At 31.8% G+C, this 16,595-nt stretch overlaps 2 protein-coding genes and 1 pseudogene across 3 annotated transcripts; all 3 read left to right on the top strand.

The window, feature by feature from the left end:
- Window positions 1-278: 278 nt before the first annotated feature.
- LOC120119157 (heavy metal-associated isoprenylated plant protein 39-like) lies at window positions 279-1,561 on the top strand. 2 transcript variants are annotated; one of them, XM_039139038.1, is made up of 4 exons: window positions 279-383; window positions 604-679; window positions 1,061-1,275; window positions 1,306-1,561. In XM_039139038.1, the coding sequence occupies exons 1-4, from the start codon at window positions 378-380 to the stop codon at window positions 1,468-1,470; spliced, it is 462 nt and encodes a 153-aa protein (XP_038994969.1). In that variant the 5' UTR covers window positions 279-377; the 3' UTR covers window positions 1,471-1,561. The 2 variants fall into 2 exon arrangements, with proteins under 2 accessions (XP_038994969.1, XP_038994968.1); XM_039139037.1 differs by having other exon boundaries at window positions 1,061-1,561.
- A 9,441-nt stretch (window positions 1,562-11,002) lies between these two features.
- LOC120119152 (desiccation protectant protein Lea14 homolog) lies at window positions 11,003-12,019 on the top strand. Its single transcript, XM_039139031.1, has 2 exons — window positions 11,003-11,240; window positions 11,755-12,019. Exons 1-2 carry the CDS (start codon window positions 11,035-11,037, stop codon window positions 12,002-12,004), a joined length of 456 nt encoding a protein of 151 aa, XP_038994962.1. The 5' UTR covers window positions 11,003-11,034; the 3' UTR covers window positions 12,005-12,019.
- Window positions 12,020-14,234: 2,215 nt separating this feature from the next.
- LOC120120140 lies at window positions 14,235-14,863 on the top strand (annotated as a pseudogene).
- Window positions 14,864-16,595: the final 1,732 nt, after the last annotated feature.

Raw genomic sequence — 16,595 nt, 5'->3', positions numbered from 1 at the left:
TTTTAATAAAATTTTCCATATTTTCAGTGTCATAAATAAATACTAAGAGAAAATTTAATTATGCTCCTCGAAATCGTAAATAGAACCTCTTTTTTATTATCAAAGTAAAATATAACTTAGTGCTATTACTTTATTTATATTTCTGAATAAAACTTGAAAAAAAAGGTGGTATCGGGCATTGGGTGCGACGCCCCTTTCAAGAGCAGTGGAGATGAGTCGGACAAGGCTACTTGTTTTACTGCTTTTACAATTTTCATATCTGCTATCAATGGCCCCTTGTTTCGTACTATTTGTTGCCTAAACATACATTGCGCTTTCTATTTTCAACATTCCCTCTCTTTTGAACTCTGCAATTCTCTCTCAAAGCTCCAGCACAAATGAAGGTCTGTTCTTTTTCCTTTACTGGCTTCTGATTCTTCATCTTCTTTTATTGCGTTTGATGAGTTGTTGTTGATTTCCATTCTGGTTCTCGTTTTATTCGTAAGAATAAAATTGGTTTCTTTGATCTACTCCAATGTTTCATACTTTGATGGTCAGATTTGTTAACTTTCTCCTTTGTTGATTGATGATCTCAAGCATAAATCTCTTGTTTTTAAATCACAGAAGGTTGTTTTGAAGTTGGGTTTGCATGATGACAAAGCCAAGCAAAAGGCTTTAAAGACGGTCTCAACTCTTTCTGGTAGGTACCCCTTCAAAACTTAAACCTTTAATTCAGCCAATTTCCTTTTTCCTCTCTGGGTGTTGTTGTTTCCTTTAATTCAACCATGGGGAAAAGTTTTTCCACTTTTTATCCTTTTCTATTGGCCTTTCCTTTCAAGTTTCCAACTTTGGTGATGGAATACTCTGCATAAAAGGATTCACTTGGTAGCTGTCCAATACTTTTATATTAAACATGGAAAAGGATGGGACTGGATAAATTATTTGCATACTTCCTTAGATTCTAATGTTGTCTCTTGTTGTATTGTTGTGGTTTGTTTTAAATTCTGAGATTTCAATGTAATTGAAATCATATTTTTCTTCTCTTTGATGAACTTGTTTCATTGATATGTAAAATTGGTAGGAATTGATTCCATTGCCATGGACATGAAGGCAAAGCAGTTGACACTGATTGGAACAGTGGATCCAGTAAACGTGGTGAGCAAATTACGCAAGTACTGGCCAACTGACATCGTATCAGTAGGACCAGCAAAGAAACCAGAGAAGAAAGAGGAGCCAAAGAAGGAAGAACCCAAGAAAGAGGAGGAACCAAAGAAAGAAGAACCCAAGAAGGAAGAGAAACCAAAGAAAGAAGAGCCTAAGAAGGAAGAGCCGAAGAAAGAAGAACCCAAGAAAGAGGAAGAGGAGAAGAAGCCGCCGCCGGACCCCGTTTCGGAGCTTGTCAAGGCCTACAAAGCATACAATCCCCATATGACAACTTACTACTATGTTCAAAGCATGGAAGAGAATCCAAATGCTTGTGTTATTTGTTGACATAGAAAATGGTAAAGGGAAAGATAACTTTCTCTAACTAGTGATGGATTTGAATGTCGTCAATCAGAATAGAAGGTAAACCAAAGAAAACTCCTTTGTATATAGATGGTGACGTCTCATTAATCTTCTTTTTTTTCATGTACAAGGAATATGTTCTATAAAAACTAAATAAATGAAATTTTGAAATTTGTTTTTTCTTATGGTAATATCTGGATTGTAACAGTTATAAACGGTTTATTTCTGATTTGAGCATAGAATTACAATTGATTGTTCGTGGTGGAATTATGGAGGTGAATGTCGTCTTGTTCTATAATTGATTGTTTGTAGTGGAATTATAGAGGTGAATGTCGTCTTGTTTTGGAGATACGAAGAATATGGGGGATAATTTTTATCTTTCTAGTCCAGTATTATTGTTTAGTGTTTTATATACGAATCTTTAATGTTGATGTTAAGTCTAGAGTTATAAAAACTATTTGTATAATGATTGAATAAATAGATTTAACTGTCGCTAGATCAACTTGAACGTACAAATGATCACATCATGAATTCATAGTTTTGAACTCATCAACTATATATTTACCCATTAATGTATAGACAATTTATAATCTCCTCAATGTGTTTCTTTTGAATCTTCTTCGTAGTCACCGCCCTAACAAATAGATAAAGCAAAATCAAAATTCCACTTTCGAATGGCAGCTGAATTGTAAAAAAAAACACTTTTTAACACCTTCATGGGTCACAGTAAAATTCTAATTTGGAGATTTCCTGCCAATCATACCAGAGAACTCAATGGTCCCAAATGCATTGGTCGGTTCATTATGGTTCAGGTAATCAATATTCTGCTACAGATTTCTAAATTCAAACTCACCGTCTTTCTATAGTTTGCTGCTGTTAAGGTTAATTGATTTACCCTCATGTAAATTTCAAATATATATATATATTTCCTTCTTGAATTTACAAGCTTGGAATCTCGTGTACTTCATGCAACTCAAATAATTAATAATATTTTTTTGAAAAATCAATAACTTAGCAGAAACCAGAATAAAATACACAGACTGCTGTTTTAAAGCAATATTCCACATTAAGACCACTCCATGAACTGCCGTACAATTCCATGCATTAAAATTGAAACTGCATGTGACCCAAGATGCGTCCATTGTTTCCCCCCCTATAATTTCATTCTTCCTTGCTGATAAAATATTAGGTGGCTCCTCTTTAGGCATGTGCTCCTGTTCTTTAACAAAACTGATTACATTAGTGTTGTCTTGTTCTGAAACACTTCATTTTCCTTGTAACAAAGTTGTTAGCCAATAGTGAAATTACTCAAAGTTTCAGCAAATGCAGGCAGTGGAGGGTTTGAAGACTTGTAAACAAAGCAAAATTACAGTGGATCCAAGTAGATCAGAGAAAAAAGTCTTTGTTTCCAAGTTTCTCCACCGTTAAAAAACCGTTTTAGCCAACTTATCAATGTCTATATATATAGTAAATCAGAACCTATTAAATGACCTCAATTGTAAAAGGATATTGTTATTTCTAGAGAGAATTTGGGTTCAAATAATTATATCATCAATAGAATAAGAAGAACTATGAACAAATACTATATTTTAATCATCTCATACTATATATATATTTCATAAACCAAAAGTTATCAGTTGACCTCAATAATAAAAGAGAATGTTATTCTCCCTAAAATCCCCCGGATTTAAGTAGTTGTATCGGCATAGTTATACATTGTTAATAGGATAAGAAAATTTCTGAAAATATACTGTATATTTTTAATCATCTTAGACTATATATAGGGATGGAGCGAGGATCAAATATTGGGAGGGACAAGATATCTTAGTTTAAAATAATAATGGGTTATTAAGTATTTAATCTAAATTTGGGAGACAAACATCTATTTTTACTTAAATTTAAAGTAATAAGGAAAATGCTATTAAACAAATAAAAAAGTTGGGTATAGTTCCGTCCCTATATATATATATATATATATATCGTCAATCATGAGGTGGAAGAAAAGATTAAGATGAGGAAAGTAAAGCTTTTTGGACGGCAAACAGAAGCTTACGCAAGTGATTGTTGAGCAAAGAAAGACAAAGATTGAAATTGTCTTGTATAGATATAGCAGTTAAGCATTTAAAGAGATAAGTTGGAAGATGGAAGCAAGTAGTGCGGATTTGGGTAATGGTGGGGGCAAGAGGATAGATGTCTCTTCACCTTGTTCCAGAAATTAGCTTAAATCATACGTTTCTCAATTTATGTTTTGTTGTACTGAATTATATCATTTGTATCAAATTATTTTTTAAAATATTTTTTAAGATATTTTATTATCTTAATTATAAATTGTTATCTTATTTATCTCAAACTGTTAACATCGTTTAAAAAAATATATCGGATCAATCAAAACACACTACGTTATCTCTTATTTTTATTTTTTTAATCTAAATATACAAAAATTAATTAATAAAATAAAACATATAAACTACTGAAATTACCCCTCTTCATCTCCACCATAAACACCACACTCCTTTTCCTACCCCAACACCTCTGTAAATTAATGATCATCAAAATCATCTAAAACTTGAATAAAAATTTTCGACCTTGGCCACTCCGATATGCACATTGTAGCAATGGAGTGTTGGTAAACCTGCAATATATATATATATATATATATATATATATATAACCCAATGAGAATATAACCATTGAAAGACATCTTTAACACCGAATGGCGCCGTGAAAATGTTCTTTAATTGAAGCTCCGAAGCAACAAATGATGCCAGCCGTTATAATACGCGGTGATCTCGAAATCGAGTAACAATAAAGATAACCAAAGGAACAGTTTGGTGCACGTATGGAACCCGGTTCTAACGGTTCTATTTTCACAGGAGGAACTATTCTCGGTGTCGGTTCGACCGGAGTTGATTCGGCGGCGGATGGCTGGACCGAGAAGCTAGCAATGCAAAAGAAAGAAACCCATATGGTGGAAACTCCATTGCCAGGTCTTTGTGTTCTGCTCAAATCCATTGCAACGGGAGAGGGGGCAGTTTCGGGGAAGAAGGCCATAGAGCCATTTTGTGTTAGGGAAAAGAGAGAGGGGTAATTTCGGTAGTTTACCTTTTTTTTAATTATTTGATTTTTATTTATTTAGATAAAGAAAATAAAAATTAAGGAGTGACGTGACGTATTCTGATTGGTCCGTGAATTTTATTTTTAACAGTGTTAATGGTTTGGAGCAAACGGATAAACGAGTAATGGTTGAGTAGAAAAAATATATAAAAAAAATATTTTAGGAGATAACTCGATACAAATGGTATAATTCAAAGTACAATGAAACATTTAAACCTTCACAATTTGGTGCACTCAACCAACCTCATTAGTTACTTCATATATAATACGGTAACAAAGCTTCAGTTTATGTTCCAACCTCCATTACGTGTTCTATAATTTATATTTCTTCTTTTTGGTTAAAATTTGGAATAGCATTAGTTATATCAATACAGCAACTGTAGACAATCCATACAGCTCCTTAAAATTCTTTAAAAATAAAAGAAAGAGTAAATTACACCAAATATTATACCATTGAATTTTACTATTAAAATTTATTTTGTTATTCTATTTAAAATTGATTCAACTATAACCCTGCACTTTAATTTAGGCTTTAATTATATTATTGGACCCTTAACTATAAACATCACAATAACATAGACGACAATTTTTGTCATTATGCCGACGTAAATGTTGAAATAAAATGATACTGTTTTGTTATAATTATTTTGAGCTTCTTTAGACATCAAAACAATTAGATTAAAATGATGTCATTTTGATACAACATCCGAATTAATGATATTAAAACGAAAATTAAAATTTAATATTGTAATTGAATCAATTGAAAGTATAACAATACAAATATATATCATAAAAAATTCAGTGATATTTGACGTAGTTTATCCTTTTATCCGTAAGGAGTGTCAAAACTTTTTAAGATTAAATATATATTTTTTCTATTATATCCCTTTATTGTGGTTCCATCCATGATTGGGAAATGATTTAGAACCTTCACAGTTTTTCATTCATGAATGATAGAAGAAAAAGGTATTATTATTGCTTTTAATTCAATTGTGCTTACTATTTTTTTTTTTGGTGCGTACATACATGAGTTGTTGAAAGTTGTGGTAGAACTGTACCTTAATCCAAAATATGGAACACGCATATACACAAATTTTAAGTCAAGTGGATTCCACAAAAGAAAATTATGGAAAAGGACACATTGTAGGTAGCTGTTCAGACGTTGTATGTCAGAGACTTTCAACCTGTCATGGTTGAAATACGAGTATATTACTTGTAATGCAAATCTATTTATATTATTTTTAATGTGTCAATTTTGATCAACGTCACTATAATTATTTTAACTTTGTCATTCATATTTATAAGTGACTTTTAAACCAAGACTTCAAATAATAATCAAAATCATGTTTTTATTTTATATTTCAGTGGGTCATACTTCTAAGTAATTTTTACGAGTGTTTGAATAAAATAAATCTTACAAAAATAGATTTTTTGTAAGTATACATTTTGTTTAATTTTGTATTAATTACTTCTTCTTTATGTGATCATTCCATACTTGAAATTAGAGATAAATCAATCATTACATTGGTGGAGTTAATCAGATCAGCATTAATACAAAGACTTGAAAGAAAGAAAAGAAAAAGAGAGAGATCAAGAGGAGAAGCTTTGTGAGGTTTTGTATCATATATAGAAAAAGCTAGACTGTAGGATATCATTGGAACATATGTGTAACAACTTGGTTTATGTTATACTTGCAGTTTTTTTGTGTTATACGAATGTTGGTTCATTTATGTTGGAGGATCAATGAACCAAGTTTCATGTAGTCATTCAAACAAGAACTTGATCATGTAGAAAAAATAAACTGATAATTTTTAATTACTATATCGTCCTTTACTTATTGCATGAAGACCCAAACTGATGACAATACAATACCTCTCCCAAAAAAATGTTTACATCTATTGCATGAACAACTCCTATAATATCAAAACTAGGGGTTTTGCTTTTCTTTAAATAAGAAACACTTTATCAAATAATTTCTTCGTATAGCATTATGACGTGGTCATATATATGTCCAACATAAACAAAATAATTATAGAAAAAAATTAGGTTAGTCTTGTCGTTAGTTTTTTTTAATAACTGATGAATTGATTAATTCATTCAAATAATAAAATGATTTAATTAACAAAATCATAGTGAAAGATTGGGTGAAAATTAATATAGACGGTGATGTTTCTTGTATTGATATAAGGATGCAACAGCAGGGCCGGTCCAATGAATTTTAATGCCCTGTGCGAGATAATAATTTTATGCCCCTATACTTATACAGTATAATAGAGAAAACATAAATAATTTTTTTTAAAACAAAAATGTAATAGAAATTATAGTCAAACAATATCAATACTAATACAAACGAAAACCTACAAGGCTACAAATATCACCTAAAATAATGTCTTCGTGCATTTTTTGAAGCAAAAACCTCTATTATTTTACGATAATCAAGACTTTGTAAAAATTGACTTTCGATACGTAGAATTGCTAATCCGTTCAATCTATCTTGAGTCATCGTGCTTCAAGATAAGATTTTAAAAGCTTCAATTTTGAAAAACTTCTTTCCGCTGAAGCAACCGTAACCGGTACCGTCAACAAAATTTTATATGCTATCAACACATTAGGGAACATATCCATTCTTCTTGCAAATTCCATTATTTGAATAGATGTCCATGGACTTTCACCTTTGTGTGCTTCATCCGGTAACATTTTATGCAAAATTTGTAACTCCATAAATAAATCTTTTTCATCAATATCAAATTCTTCACCATTTGTCAAATTGGACTCAAGATTTAAACAACATTTTTTTAGTTCGTCATCAAGTAATGAAATTAACTTTGAACCATCAAACAAAAAACCAAATATAGACTCGAAATGTTGCATTTGTTCAAATCTACTTTTCAATTGAACAAGAGTCATATCTACAAGAATAATAAAGTAATCATTTTGAAATGCTTCTTGAGAAGATTGATGTTCTCTTTCAGTATTTGGAATTTCATCAAATTATTTTTTTCTATAAGAAATACGTTTTTTTTAGGAAATTGAGGTTCAACCCCAATATTATATGTTATTTCTTTAGCTTCATTAATAGCATTATCAAACCCAATTTCCCTATATTCTTCAAAGTAATTAATTAACCCCTCTAAGTTTTTAACCGCAACATCAAGAAGCATATCTTTGGATTGTAATTTCTTACTAACCAAATTAATTCTAAACAAAATTTCATGCCATATAACTAAACTTTAAAAAATACAAAACTAGAAAGTTCACCATTTACTAGTGATTCAGCATCTCGACACACTTTTCCATCATCACTAATTTCGGCTAATTTTATTAAAATTTCTCTTATATGAGAGAATTGAGTTTTTATTGCTTTAACACTTTTAATATGACTTTCCCAACGAGTAGCGGATAATGATTTAAGTGTTAGTTCATTTATAAATTCAAGTAAAACACTCTATCTTTTTTGTGGAACTAGAAAAAACATTATAAATTGTTTGATATGTACCAAAAAAAGTTTTTGCCTTGTGGCAAGAATTTGCCATATCACACAAAACTAAATTTAACTATGACACCCACATGGCATATAAAAAGCTCTACGATTTATATCAAGCAACCGTTTTTTGTACACCATTGTGTTTTCCTTTCATATTAGCTCCATTATCATACCCTTGACCACGAACATAATTAATATCCAAATCAAGAGATTTTAGAGCATCTTGTAAAATATTAAAAAGTTTTAGACCGGATGTTTCTTCTACAATTAAAAACTCTAAAAAAAATTCTTCTACTTTTATTGGAACACTTGTCACATCCACACATCTTATAATTAAAGTCATTTGTTCTTTGTGACTTGCATCCGAAGTGCAATCAAGAATTATAGAAAAATATTTTGCATCTTTAATTTTTTTAATAATTGCACTTTTTACATCCGATGCCAACATTTCGATTAATTCATTTTGAATTTTATGACTAAGATAATGATTATGTGTTTCTTTGTCTTCAATTAATCGAAGATGTTCTTTCATCACATAATCAAACTCAGCAATTATTTCAAGTATACCTAAAAAATTACCATTTAAGTTTTCATAAATTTTTCATTTGTGCCACGAAAAGCCAAATTATTTTTTGCTAAACATTTCACAACAGCAAAAATTCTAACCATCACTTCTTTCTAATGTTCAGTATCTTTTTTTATCATTTCTTGTAACTCTTTATCAATTGTTTCATTTTTATTTAACCTAATTCGTGTTTCGGTCCAAGTTCTTAAATTAATCATATGATCGGAACTATTTTCATGTTGTTTTAATGTTTCACCTAAATGTCTCCAATCATTTATTCCTTCAATTGCCAAATTACTTTTAGTCCGAGAGGTTTTAATTAACTTACAACAAAAACAAAAAAAACTTTATCAAGTTCTTTTGAATACACTAACCATTTTCTATCACAAGAATCACCATTTCTTAATTTACGAATAAAAAATCACAAGAAAAATGTCTACCGCCATGTGCATCTTTTGGAAAAATTGTATTAGGTTCAATTTTTCTATTATGCCCTTTTTCTATAAGTAAATCTTTCGTTTTTTTAATCTAAGTCATCCCATACTCTAGGATCAAAAATATTAAAATCACTTGATTTATCTTTATCAACAAATTCATTATTCTCACAATCTTTAGAATTATCAACCGAATCATTAGGTGAATCATTGGAATTTCCAAAACGATTATTAGAAGGTTTAACCAGTCTAACAATAAATCTATCTAAAGACCCATGTAAAGAATTAGTCATTTCTCGTTCTTGTTTTTTTCGTTTTCTATTTTGGGCACCCGATGGTTGTTTTCGAGGTAACATATTTAAAAGTAATCAATAAAACAAATATAGTAGCAAATAAACAATAAAAAAGATATATTAGCAAGGAAAGATACAACCTGACCGGTGACCGAAGTTTATGTTGTTGACTTGTTCTTTCTCACTTGTCATAATCAATTGATCTAGAAAATTAATTATGAAATCAAAATAATCAGAAGGAATCACTCTAAAAAATGTCTTGAACGAAAATATTTAGCCACAATTATTTGACCATAAAAAAACATTGTCCTAGTGATGCAATAAAAGCTAAAACTATAGGATCAAACTTAAGCAAGACTTAGAACTCTGTAATCAAGCCAAACTGATACACATACAAATCGAAAACTTAACAATGTATTTGCTTGCAAGATAAACTTGGTATTCCAAACTTTGCAAAGTTCTTCAGTCTTATTGTAGCAGCAACAAACATCAATGGTCAATGGTTGAACCATGGTCCTTATTAGTGGCAGCAAATGACAAACATGTTGAGAAATGAATGTGAAACGATTGAATAATTTTCGTTGGTTCTCTTAAACCAAACTGAACTTTGTTATCCAACAAATGAATATTATAAGATTACAAACAGGGGAAAAGTGAAAGAGAGAATTTTGTTCTCTTAAACCACCTCAATACGAAAAGAAAAAAATAGAGCATATTTCCCTCCATTGTTCCTATACAATCCAATCACATGTGATCGATTTGTTCAAAAAGCAAAAAAAACTTACAATTTGATCGATTTTAAGCCTTTTTTGCAATCAAATCAACTAAAAATCAACTGATTTAGGAATTAGGCGAGTAAAACTATATAACATATAAATTAAACCCTAGAAAACTGCCCCAACATGTTACCCTGGGCCATCGCCCATGTGGCACATGTGTTGGGCCGGGCCTGTGCAACAACGGGGGGATATTTTCAGAGATGCTGAAGGTCGTTGGTTATTTGGTTAGCATAGGTAAATGCTGGGTATTGTTGTGGGAACTTCGGGTTCTCAATGAAACTCCCATACATGCTGAGAGATTATGATTCAACAAAATTGGTATTAAGGTGGATAGCGCTGAAGCAATTCGAGTGGTACATAGAACCTCAACTACATTGCGTGATCAGACTCTTGTGGATACAATTCAACTGCTGCTTCAAAGTGATTAGGAAGCTCAAATTTAACGTGTCTCTCGTGAGAAAATCTTTTAGCAAATGCATGTATTGAAGGTAACCTTTAGATGAGATACTATTCAATGTTCTCCCAATTAAGGTTATTATTTTTTTTCTCGGGAAGCTCATAAAGCTAATGTCTAATTTAAGAAACAAAATCTCGTAATTAAATGACTATCAAAGTAAATAACTCTAACTTTGCCATAATAAAATGAAAAATCGAATCCAACTAATCTACGGAAAAACCAAAGTCACGCGTTTATTCTCACGTGCCCTAACCCACCAAACAAGTCTTAATCACACGTGTCTTTTTTATCAATCTTAAGCACGTGTCACCAATATATATATATCTCCTCTACCCTATAAAATAAAACCCAAATTCTAAGGGTCTCAAACCAGACCGCAGCCTAAGACATCGAGCCATCATTTGAAAACCTTATTGAACACAAATGTCGGAGTTGTTGGACAAGGCGAAGAACTTCGTAGCCGATAAGGTGGCCAACATGAAGAAGCCCGAGGCCAGCATCACGGACGTTGATTTCGGCCATATCGGCCGTGACGGCATCCAGTACGACGCTAAAGTCTCCGTCACCAACCCCTACAGCACTCCTATCCCCATCTGTGAGATCTCTTACACTCTCAAAAGTGATGATAGGTTTGATCCTCAACCTTATATTCTTCATTTTCTGAAGATTCGATTTTATGATTCATTAATTTCTTTGAAGTTGCACCATTGGATACTTGATCTAAGCCTTATTCATCCATGTTTGACTAATTTTTTTTCATCTATTCATCGTGATGAGTGTTTTTTTAATAATTTTTTATAATTATAAGGTAATATATGTTTTAAATTTTATCAGTTATTGACAAAATATATTTCGGATCTGATTACTTAAATTTAAGTTTTTTTAATAAGAACGATATTCATTTTACTAGTGATGTCATTTAAAAGATTATGTGATTTGTGTTGAATTATGCCCTTATTTTACAACAAGAATAAGATTCTTATGTATTTTTCTCCTCTTTTAGAATACTAATGGCCTGTAGGAAATAGGATGAATTAAAAGACAATTAATGTTGCTTTCCTAGCGAATATGCTTAGATTACAAGCAATATTCCAATAATGAACCGTTTGTTTTATTGATTATTTGTGTGTTTTGGGCGAATAGAGTGATTGTATCGGGGACAATACCGGACCCGGGATCGCTGAAGGCGAAAGAGTCGACATTGTTGGACTTAGCGGTGAAGGTGCCGCATAGCATATTGGTGAGCTTGGTAAGGGATATCGGAGCGGACTGGGATATAGACTACAAATTGGAGTTGGGACTCACCATGGATCTTCCTCTCTTTGGAGACTTCACCATCCCTCTTTCTCACAAAGGAGAGATCAAGCTTCCTACTCTCAAAGACTTGTTTTGAGTTAACGTTTCCTCAAATTATTCTTCTATCTTCAAAAAATTAAGGATGGAACTTGCACCATCATATGTCAAAACTTATTGCATATGCTTTAATTTATGGATTAAGGCAAATAAGTTTTTATAAGAGTTGAGGATCAAAATGGTAGGAAAATAAATCTTTAATAATAATAATAATTCAACCTTTAATTGCATGCATTTAATAAATTTGAAGCATAGCCATACCTACTCGTTGGGGTGCACATGCCCAATGTATGGGTAATCACTAAACCGAACTGTTGTATGGTATCATCATCAATGAAATTAATGGCCATAACTTGCATTTAACCATATTTTGCGTTAGTTGGCCACGCAATTGATCCTGAAGCCCTTGGATTAGTTGGCCACGCAATTGATGATTTCTTACCGAGTGTGTAAGTTTTTTTTTGCCAACCAAACAATATGTTATTTTAAATTAATGTATTAACAAATGTCTTAAAATTATAATACTCTTACCAAACAAGGCTTTAGTATATTACTAATAATTTATTGATTTTATCTATTAATTGGTTGGATTATAATATTTCTTTTATTTTAACTGTCATAATATGAATTTAACCAAAATATTTTTATTAAATTATCCTTAATTATAAAAAAAGTAAAACGCCATTAAACATGCAACCGTCACATATACATGTTTCATACACGAGCAGCAACCGCTAAGAATAAAAAATGATTCATTGAATTCTCCTATAACAACATTGTCTGTCGGTAAACATAAAAAATCAACTATTATTAATTCTTCTAAATCATACTCGTACACAATACCAAACCACCTTAGTGAGCAAGGGATTCTTGATATTCATTGAAATCTTAAATTTAAGTACATCATCTACATGAATGTGTAAGCATTTTGAGTCAATCAAAATTTTACCTCAAATATCTTGTTTTAGGTCAATCATCACAGTATAATTTATATTCTTCATCATCATCTTCAGTTCCTTCATAAAACCTATCTGCATCCTCACATAATTATATCACCTGCATTTTCATCACAAGATTTATCCCCATCTTCATCATCTTCAATTCCATCACAACATTCATCTTCACTTCTATCACAAAATACATCTCCATCGATATCATTCATCGCCTTCATTTCCATCACAATATACATTTTCATCTTCACTTCCATCACTACCTTCATCTCCATCTTGATGTCCATGATCATATTCACCTTCACTTCTATCTTTACCTTCAACTAAACTTGTTTTTGTTCAAAATTCCATCCTATAATTAGAATAGGAAAATCTGAGATTTTGAGCCAAATATGTATATTACTAAAATAAAAAATAGAGAATTTGTTGAGGTTTTTGAGGTTTTACAACATCCTGACTGAAAACATGGTGTCTAAGATGAATATAATGCTCTCCTAAAAACCATACTTGGAAACTGCCACCAAATTGAAAATCAGTGGGGTGAAAGTGGTTATTTCGAGTCAAGAAAGAAAATGATGGCATAAAGCATAACTGGTTTCGAAGGGTTATTCTCGAAAGTGATTTTCATGAGTCTCGTGGTTGGAGCTGCTATAATAAGAGTAGTCTTAGTTACAACTGCAATCAGAAAGTGTCTCATCAAACATATAGGTATTCGCAATACATTCTTGAATGGAAAGCTCTCTAAAGATATCTACATGTGCCGATCTTCTGGTTTTAAAAAGAAAGAATCAAACGGCAAGACATAGTTTGTAAACTTAAGAAAGCTCTTTATACAACCACCTAGAGCTTGGTTTAACACGTTGAAGACTTTTCTCACTACAAATTTAGGATTTGGTACTTGGAAGGCAAATTATAAATTATTCACTCTTTAACAGAAATACAAGAACATCCCGAATGTTAACTTTTAGTTTTTTTATAATGGGTTGATATACATGGAGTTTAATAAAAAAATCAAAGTCGACTCTCTTCTGTTTGCTAACCCTAGTCATTTGGCTATCCTATAGGTTATACAAAAATCCTAGCTTTAGTCTGATCTCCTCTTATTATCCTTCATTTACTTTACATAGAAGCTATAAAAATATATTGTTAACATGTGAGATACGCTCATCATTTAAAATTGAACTCATTTGAACCTTGTTTCTAATATGAACTCACAACCAAAACAAATTAATGTTGGAAACCGAGTATTAAATGTAGCAGCTGGAGCATTAAATCATCCACCTTTGCTTGGGTAAGGTTCTCGTCTCTTCGCTTCATCAAATGGATTCTCCTCCTCCTCTCCTCAAATGTCCGCCCAATCCTATTTATCTCCTCTATCGCACCATCTTAGGCCTCGGCTACTCCATCGCCGTCGCTCTTGGCTTCCTCCTCCTCCTCTCTATTATCCTTCTCGCTTCCTACATCTGCTGCCGCCCTTCTTCTTCTCCTGTTCGCGCCTTCCCTCCCAACCCCGCCGCCGGCTACGATGGGATCGTCCTTCCCAGGGTTATTTTCATTGATGAAGACGATGCTACTTTGGTCCTGGGGCTTGATGAAGCAGCTATAAATTCATACCCCAAGTTCCAGTTTAGTAAAGAGACGGTTGCTGTGGGTTCTACTAACGTTAACACGACATGTTCGATTTGCCTGTGTGATACAGGGATTTGGAGATGTTGAGAATGATGCCCTAGTGCAGGCACTGTTTCCATGTTTCTTGTCTTGATACTTGGTTGAAACTTAATGGGTCTTGTCCAATTTGTCGGAACTCACCGCTTTCGGCTCCGCTTTCTACGCCTTTGTCGGAGGTCATGCCTTTGTCTCAGCACGCGGCGGACCGGAGGAGGATGCTGTGACTTTTTCTTCCTTCTCTTTTTAAGATCAGTTTCGGTGGATGATTTCTCATGCACAAAAGAGAGGCTAATTAGTTGATCAGTTCCTGAGCATGCATTGGGTCAAATCCTTTACTTGTTTGCTTTGTTCATACATTTTATTCTCCTATCTTATTTTTAAAATTTGCAGTTTGCACCATTTTTTGTAAATCAATTGCTCCGTTTCTGCAACAATAAATCTTGGGATAGAATTTTAAGGCCAGGGTGGTTGATTTTCTATTAAGAAAGGCTTGTAGATTCAAAACTAGGGAGACATGGGAGTATGTACGTAAGTCATAATCGTAGTTTCATGTTACAAATCAGATCGCCGGCGGGAATTGTTTCTACAAATATTACCCTAACGAACTTGGATCTATGTTCAATTACTTGGTTGCATAACGTAAGATCGTACATAGATGGACAAACGGTTATTTTTTCATGTACGGGTAGAGTAATCAATAGAAAGAGCCAACACAATTCACCTTAGCGGTGTAAATGAACACAACGTTTGATGATCTGTTCGTATAACGTTTGTTTGTTAACCTAAATAAGCGAGTTATGAGTATGAACAAAATTTTTATAAGCATTTAATGAGCTCGTTTGCCGACACTTTTGTTTATGTTTAAGAACAAGCTTGTTTAATGTCTCGTTTACTTTTTTTTACATTTTAAATATTGTTGAACGTATGAACTAAATTGAACACATAGTGAAATTTAGTGATAAATTATGAAGCTTAAGAAGTTTAAGCATTGGTGGCGTAATTTTATTATTTTTTAGCTTGTGAATGATAAATGAACATATATATATTAACAATATAAATATTTTTTGAACAATTTCTACCTAGAGAGAGGGAGAAGGAAAATTTTTACTCTAATGAATATTGAACCACTGCATGAAAAAATATAAACTAAGAGTATCAATAATAGAAATTGTTAAAATTATATAATATAAATAAAATTTAAAATTAACATTACTAATAAAAATAAATAAATAATTGAAGGAATAATGAATTTTAAATGTAAACATTAACAAAAGATAAATTACAAATCTTCTCATTGAACTTTATTCACTTTCATATTTCACTTACTATGTTTTTAATTTTATTAATTTAATCACTAAACTTTATACACTGAGTTATTTTTGTCACTCTACCATTAAATAATTAACATTATTATGACATGACAATTTATATCAAAATAAAGTAATTTTGAATTCCTATAAAAAATTAATTTAAATCAAAATGATGTCGAAGAACTTAATTTGCAACCATTATACTGGCCATCATTCTGACTACTGTTGTCGAAGACTAAAGGCTTGCAACCATTCTGAATGTAAATTCAGTATTCATTTAATCAAAAAAACATCTTAAACTCAAAAAAAAAACTTATATTGATATACCATTATTACTAGACGCCATCATATTTCTCCGATCATTATTCGCCTTGATACATGCATTGGATGAAAACAATTTTTTCTCTTTTCAATCTTTAATTCAAATCTTTGCAAAACAAACCAAAAACTACCAAAACTCAAACCAAATAGAGAGAAAAACATAAAACGAAACGTCGTTTCTTTTTCTAATCATTCCTTCAACACCATTCATTATCTTCTAAAGCATGAGGGAGACACTAGTGAGAATTCCAATATCTTTGTTGTATAATTAATGATCGCAATTCATTGGCATGCAGTTACTTTAGAATACCATCAGTTTTTTCTTTTTGTAGTGGGATTATCGATAATGATGAAAACAGGTAAAAATTTTATTTCTTGTTCG

This window comes from Hibiscus syriacus, unplaced genomic scaffold (genome assembly GCF_006381635.1).
Source record: "Hibiscus syriacus cultivar Baekdansim isolate YM2019G1 unplaced genomic scaffold, ASM638163v2 tig00110332_pilon, whole genome shotgun sequence".
Taxonomy (NCBI): Eukaryota; Viridiplantae; Streptophyta; class Magnoliopsida; order Malvales; family Malvaceae; genus Hibiscus; species Hibiscus syriacus.
The sequence above is the reverse complement of the archived record's forward strand: the minus strand, read 5'-3'. Positions and strand labels throughout refer to the sequence as shown.

Bases quoted from the DNA above. Each gene is read 5' to 3' on its own strand.
- LOC120119152 (XM_039139031.1), top strand. From the start codon at position 11,035: ATGTCGGAGTTGTTGGACAAGGCGAAGAACTTCGTAGCCGATAAGGTG. The intron at 11,241-11,754 runs GTTTGATCCTCA...TTGGGCGAATAG, and splicing joins ACTCTCAAAAGTGATGATAG to AGTGATTGTATCGGGGACAA.
- LOC120119157 (XM_039139037.1), top strand. The intron at 680-1,060 runs GTAGGTACCCCT...TAAAATTGGTAG, and splicing joins GACGGTCTCAACTCTTTCTG to GAATTGATTCCATTGCCATG.